Genomic DNA, 6,445 nt, shown 5'->3' on the forward strand with positions numbered 1-6,445 from the left:
ATTATGTGAGGACAACCACAACATTATATCCACATGGGAAACAGATACAGATCCAGACACGGATGATACAGATATAGATGTGTCTCCAGCTTCACACAGATACACACGCTCTGGTTGCCCCGGTGCACTCACATTTCACACAACCGGTCAAACTGAGCTCGGGAAGTATAACAGGTTGCTAACTAGTTATTTTGTAGATAACTTAGTTTGCTGGAACTCAGTGACCTAACAACAAAAACAAAACATAAAAAGAAAACAACCGAACCGTGTGTGTGTTTTCCTAGCTTCTGCATGCGGAGTGCTGAAGGGAAGCAGAGGAGACCGAACGAACGCACTTGGGTTCGGGGCAGGAACCCCACGCCGCCGTGCGGAAGGGAAGGGAAGAGCCCAGAAAAGGGGTGTCCCTCCCTGAGGGATAGTATCCATCTCACTTACCACACAGTCCTGGGTGAATTCAGGGTGCTGGGTGATCCAGTGAATTGCCTCAGTTTACCAGCCCTTTTGAGAGACATGGGCCTTGCTGGGTGTGAGGAAACCGACATGGGCTGCGTGTCCCTCTTACCTGGTGGGTGTGTTTCTGCTGGGGACTCTCGACTTCCTCTCTAGAGCCCAACATCTCACAGATCTCCCGCTAGCAAGTGCCCCCCATTTTACAGAGATGCCTCCTCCCCGTCTTCCTTGCCCAGAAGCCCCTCCCCTGTGACCACCTCCCACAGCTCTGGGAGGCCAGAGACTGAGACCCCAGTCACTCCCCTCCTGCCTTCCCCTCACTCTCCCCCACCCCTGGGAGCCCTTCCAGTCCAGGGCTGCAGGGGAGGACTTGGGGGAAGGGCGTGATGCTGCCCCCATCTCCCCACATCTTTTCAGTCACCCCAGGTGGTAAGGACACGGCTGTGGCTGGTGAGCAGGGCACAGATGGGCAATCCTGGGTCCAGCTAAGTTCTTTATGCCAAGATGGATGTCTGGAGCCCTAGCCTAGGGGCCACGGCTGACAGAGACAAGGGAGCCCATAGTCTAAAAACATAATTTAATGCATTGCAGTGGGTCTGAGTCGGAAGGGAGTGTGGTGTGGAGATGTGAATTTTCTGTTTGCTGGAATTCTGCTGTGGGTGGGTTTTTGGCAGATGGACAGGGAAATGTGTGCAAGTATTTCAGGTCACAAAGAAGGACGCCCCAGGGAGCCCGTGTTCCCTTTGGCCCACCTCCCCGGCCTGGGCTGGGGCACTGGGAGGAGAAGCAGGTCTGGAAGAGGGCAGGCCTGTCCAGTCCAATCAGGTTTGCAAAGTCTGCGCCGAGGCCCAAGGGCTTGGCGTCTCCCTCTCCCTCACTGGGCTGGGGACAGGGACCAGGAGTACAGCCCGGAGCGTGGTGATTTGCAGACACACTGAGACCGGGAGCAGGGGAGGGAGGACAGCAGGGATGTGTCTTTTCCAACGGAGATGTCAGGAAGTGTCGTGAATTGAGAGTGGCCCTCGCCCAGGAGGCACGCACTCCCGCAGGGACATGGACGCCTGACGCCACCTCACCTCGCGCCCCCTGCGCCCCTAATCTGGGTACAGAAGGAAGCCCGAGAACGTGCTGTACTTGTTGTTGTTGCCTCCGTGCGCTTTGCCGCCGTCCAGTTTCACGTACACTTCGTCCCCTGAATCCAGGTGCAGCACCACGCTGTTACTGGCATAGTCGTAGTTCTGGTCGGCGTCCTGCGCAATGGCGCTGGCCCGGACCTGCGGGCGAGCCGCGGGAGCGGGTGAGCGCAGGCACCCCGGCCCGGACCCTCGTCCTGCCCCACCTCGTGCACCGGGGCAGGCCTTCTGCCTGCGGCTTCGGGTCGACGCTCCCACCCCCAGCTCCACGCTTCCTCTACAACTCGGCCAACTCCTTCCCGGTCTCCTCCTCCTCCCCGCGCCGGCTGCGGGGAGTCCGGGAGGGAGGAAGAGAGGGGGCTTCATGGACACTGACCCAGGGGGAAAGGGCGGGAGGACCCAGCTCCAAGAGGAAGGACAGGAAGGCAAAGAGGCGACCGGCGGGAGCTAAAGAACACTGAGGTTTCCGAGTAGCCCGCGGGTCTGCAGGCAGGAACTGGGAGCGGGGTCTCTGGGCGCTCGAGGCCCAAGCTCTGGAGCTACGTTCTCATCAGCTCGGCCTGGGCGCATTGGGAAGCGCGGGCCCGGGGCACAGCAGCGCGCTCTCTCCCGGGGGCTTGCTTGGCCGCCCGCGGGAGGAGAGAAAAGAGGCTAGTTCCCCGGGCGGTTCTGGGGCGGGCGAGGGTTTGCGGGGGCCGGTTGGAGTAGGGGTCACTGACCTGCCCGTTCTTGCAGAGGTCCGCCCACATGCTGGTGCCGTCGCCGCCACGCATGAGGATGTGGTAGGTGAAGAAGTAGATGCCGCGCACCTGGCAGCTGAACTTGCCGGTGGTGGGGTCGTAGTGATTGCCGAGATTGGTGACCACGTCGTCGAACTTGAGCACCTCGTAGCCTTCGTGGGGGCTCTTGAGACCCACGTAGAAGGCGATCTTGGGGCCGCTGAAGGCGGCGCTCAATGCACTGGTCACTTCGCCCTCGGAGTCGCCGCCGCCCCCGGCTCCGCCGCCCACCACCCCGACGCCGCCGGCCGCGCCAGCCGTCAGCTGCAGCCCGGGCAACCCCGGCCGCCCTGCGTCACCCTTCTCCCCCGGAGGGCCCCGGGGTCCAGGAGGGCCCGGCTCTCCAGGGGGACCCCGCGGCCCCGGCTTGCCCGGTCTCCCTGGATCACCCTTGGGTCCCTGGATGAAGGGAGGCGGAGGGTTGGCACTGAGGTCCTGCATGACTTCCAGAGCGGCGGTGCTGGGTCCGGGCGGCGGCGCCTTGGCGCCTGCGGGCCCCCCTCCGGGTGCGGCGCTGTATGGGTCGCAGATCATGCGGCAGGTGCCCATCATCTCGTAGTGCGCCGCGCCGGGGGGCGCCGCCTGCAGCAGCAGGGGCACGGCGATGAGCAGCCCGAGCGCCATGGCCAGGAGTACGCCGACGGCGGCCAGACAGGCGCGCCGCCGCCGCTGCCACAGCCGGGAGGCGACCGCCACCAGCTCTTCCTTGCCGCCCGGGGAGGTAATGGTGGGGCGACGCGGGCGGCCCCGCTCCCCGAGCTCGGGGGCCGACTCCGCGGGTCCCGGCCGCGCCCCCGACGTGGCGACCCCCTGCCCTGGTCACCCAACTACTTTAGCGAGAGGCGCCCGGGCTCGGGCGCCTGTGTCCACCGCGCTGGGGCTGCTCCGGAAAGCCGCGGAGGCCGGCGCGCATGGCCGGGGGCGCACAGGACGAGCCCCGGGCCCCAGGGGTCCGGCGGCGGCCGGGAAGTGCTGGGTCCGCTTGCGGCGTCCGGCGCGGGCTCCGCGGTGCTGCCTCCGGCCCGGCTCGGCTCGGCGGGGTTCGGCGGGGCTCCGCGCGCAGCGAGGGCGCCCGGGCTCCACAGCGCGCTCTGCTCTGCTCTCCCGCTGCTCGCCGGCTCCCGCGCGGAGGGGGCACCCAGCTACCCTGACGTAAGGAGTCCGGGGCTGAGCGGCGGAGGCGGCGAGGCAGCGCGCGCTGCCATCACTCGGGAGACGGCGCCCTCATGTCATCCGCCTCCCGTCCTCTTCCTATCGGGCGGCGTCCTCGGCAGAGGCTGTAAAGGCGCGCTTCCTCCTGGAGGCGCCTGGGAGCCACAAGTGGGCGCAGCGGGCGCAGCCCCCAGCCCGGGCGCCTCAGACACACCCACGGGGGCCACACTCACGCGCCGCCCACCGACCGACACACGCAAACACCCACGCGCGCAGTAGCCGGGCGCGCACAGGCACCCCCACATGGCCACGAAGGCAGCTGGAATCCTGGTGCCAGCGAGGTGCCTCGGGGCACCTAATCCACCTCGCGCCTGCAAACAGGATCAGACAGAAGCCCACCAAGTCCAGGAGACCCTCGGTCCTGGGAAGCCCTGCAGGAAAAGACTTTTCGAAAGCCCTCCTGAGTTACTTCTTCAGAATTGAATACATCTCGTTTCTGGAAGGTCTTTCACAAGCCTAGACTGAGAACTCCAGACTGTTGAATAGGCTCCAACAGAGCACACCCCCCAACTCTTGGAATGATTCTGAAAAATCAAAAGTCCCAAATACAAGAATCTATTCATCTCAGACCTCTTCTTCCACCAGAAAACGGCTGGCGCTTGTCTGGGCAAAGTTCATGCAGAAATGCAAAAGCTTAACACCAGCACTTAGTGGTCCTCTTGATGCACTCAGCCCCCACTGCAAGCCTGGCCACTACTGGCAGAGGCATGGGCATGTTCCATAGGACATCCCCAGTGCCCTTCTCCTGAGATGGGTTTAGTTATTTAAAATAATAATAATAATAATAGTCCAAAGCCATTCTGAGCCATTCTGGGGCCCGCAGCTGTGGCTGTGGAGGAGAGCAGAATTGTCCATCTCCAACTCAGCATGTGAGGATAAAGGAAGGATGAGAGAGCCTGGGGCGGGGAGGGCAGGGTGAAGACCTCCAGATCAGAAATCAAAATCCTGGGCCTCTGGTTCTGCGCTTTTCCTGAGTAGCTGTGTGACTTTGGCAAGTCATTCCCTTCTCTGAGACTCGGTTTTCCTAAAAGGCCGGCTTCTGCTCCAGCACCCCCTGACATATGCACCAGGCCTGGCCGGGGAGGAGAATGCAAGGGCTGACACCAGTGTTTGGTGGAGCATCCGCATCTGTGAAACAGCCATGCACCCTCCTGAGGCTGCTGCTTTGAAGAGAACACTCATCAGGCATCGTGCTCTTTCTTGTAGATTAGTTAGAAATCTATTTTTGTCTCTCTGGTCACTCTGGGTCATTTCCCCACCCCATGTTGCTCCAGGCTCTTCGTTCATCAGGGTACTTCCCAGGGCATAGTAGAAGGTCTGATATCTGATACCTGGTAGGCCCTTCGAACATATTTGTGAAAAGGCAGACCAGGCTAGCCTGAAGCCACCTTCACCCAGCAGAGAAGGTGGAGAAGGAACTCCCAGTTCTTGGGCCCCTCCCACGCATCAGGCACTTTGCACATGCTCCTTTATTTACTTCTCACAATGCCCTGTGGGTTGGTGATTATTCTCCCATCACACTGACAAGAAAACAAAGGTTCTGAAAGTGTAAGGTGCTTGCCCAGTGTCCTGCATCCATATGACAGAGCTTGGAATCCTCCTCACACCTAGGTCAGGGACTCGTAGAACCTGGCAGGGAACACAGCTTTGACAGCTAGCTCTTGGCCGCATTCTTCACTGGTTTCCTGGATCTTGGGAGCCCTCCCCTCCCTGCCTCAGTGCCACCCCTAGAATGGGTGATTTCAGAAGCAACACTGTCTGCTTCCAATCCTGGCTCTGTGATTTCCTGTGTGACCTTGAGCAAACTGCTTCACCTCTCTGAGCCTCCGTCTCCATGTGTGTGGGAATGAGACTGAGAAAAGTACCTACCTCACAGTTACAGAGAGGATGAAATGAGTTAATTAAGGTAAAGGCTTTAGAACAATAGCTGGCTCTGTAGCAGGTTAGCTATAGGCAGTAAGGAGGCAGGGAAGTGTTACTACAAAACAGAGATTTAGAGATCATTCACATACCCTATCCTTTCCCTAAGCAGAGAAGTGGGGATGCCCTGTCCCTCCCACATCCCCCAGACTGCCCTGCCCTGGCTTCCTGTCCTCCATCAGGGATGTCCCCCATATTCCCACTTACCAGTCCCACCTGGGCAAACATTTTCCAGACAGACATTCATTCAGTTTGAATTCCCCAGCCCTGCAGACCCCCATCCCAAAGCCCCAGTGTTTTCGTCCTTGAGGGATGTAGACAGAGAAGCAGCAAGGAGGGTCAGACGTTTAAGCCTCAGGCGTTCACCTTCACAGACCACAGGCAAAGCGAGCTTTCCTGGGGGGATGTGCATTCCTGGGAGCACCTTTGGCCTTGCAGGGAGGAAAGGCTTCCTCCTAAGGCCAGCCCTCCACCAGGTGGCAGAATCCGGAATCCTGCAGCTAGGGCAGCTGAGCCCAGGCAGCCTCCGCCCAGCAACCGCATGAGCCGGGAGGTCCTCCCACTGCTCCCCGTCCCTGGTCCCTGACTTCCTCCCACTGTGGCAGGGCCAGGACACAGTGGCCTGCTGGAGTGTCTGACACACCTCCTCATCCGCCTGGCTCCTGCTCCTCCTCAGCGATCCGCGTCATTGGTGACTGTCTTCTCATCAATATTAATTATGACCTTTATTAGCATATTGCTTTCCATCCTTGGTTTTACATTTCAAGACCCAGTCAAGACTCAAACCTTCCCTAAATTGCCTTGAGTAATCCAGCTGGCATTCCTTCTACCAATGTCCCCTGACAATCTGCTAAGTGCCAACCAGTCCTCTCCCCTTCTCGGCTCACAGAGCCCTGTGCTCTGTGACACAGAGCTTGACACTCGACCCCACGCTGTCACGTCTGGTGCTCT

General features: G+C 60.2%; 1 protein-coding gene across 2 annotated transcripts; it reads right to left on the bottom strand.

Moving 5' to 3' along the window:
- Positions 1–1,015: 1,015 nt before the first annotated feature.
- Positions 1,016–3,599, bottom strand: C1QL2 (complement C1q like 2). Of its 2 annotated transcripts, XM_045558915.1 has the most exons (3): positions 2,603–2,986; positions 2,303–2,557; positions 1,517–1,724 (listed from the first exon to the last, which is right to left on the bottom strand). In XM_045558915.1, exons 1-3 carry the CDS (start codon positions 2,984–2,986, stop codon positions 1,545–1,547), a joined length of 819 nt encoding a protein of 272 aa, XP_045414871.1. In that variant the 3' UTR covers positions 1,517–1,544. The 2 variants fall into 2 exon arrangements, with proteins under 2 accessions (XP_045414870.1, XP_045414871.1); XM_045558914.1 differs by having other exon boundaries at positions 1,016–1,724; positions 2,303–3,599.
- Positions 3,600–6,445: the final 2,846 nt, after the last annotated feature.

Source organism: Lemur catta, chromosome 8, assembly GCF_020740605.2.
Source record: "Lemur catta isolate mLemCat1 chromosome 8, mLemCat1.pri, whole genome shotgun sequence".
Classification (NCBI taxonomy): Eukaryota; Metazoa; Chordata; class Mammalia; order Primates; family Lemuridae; genus Lemur; species Lemur catta.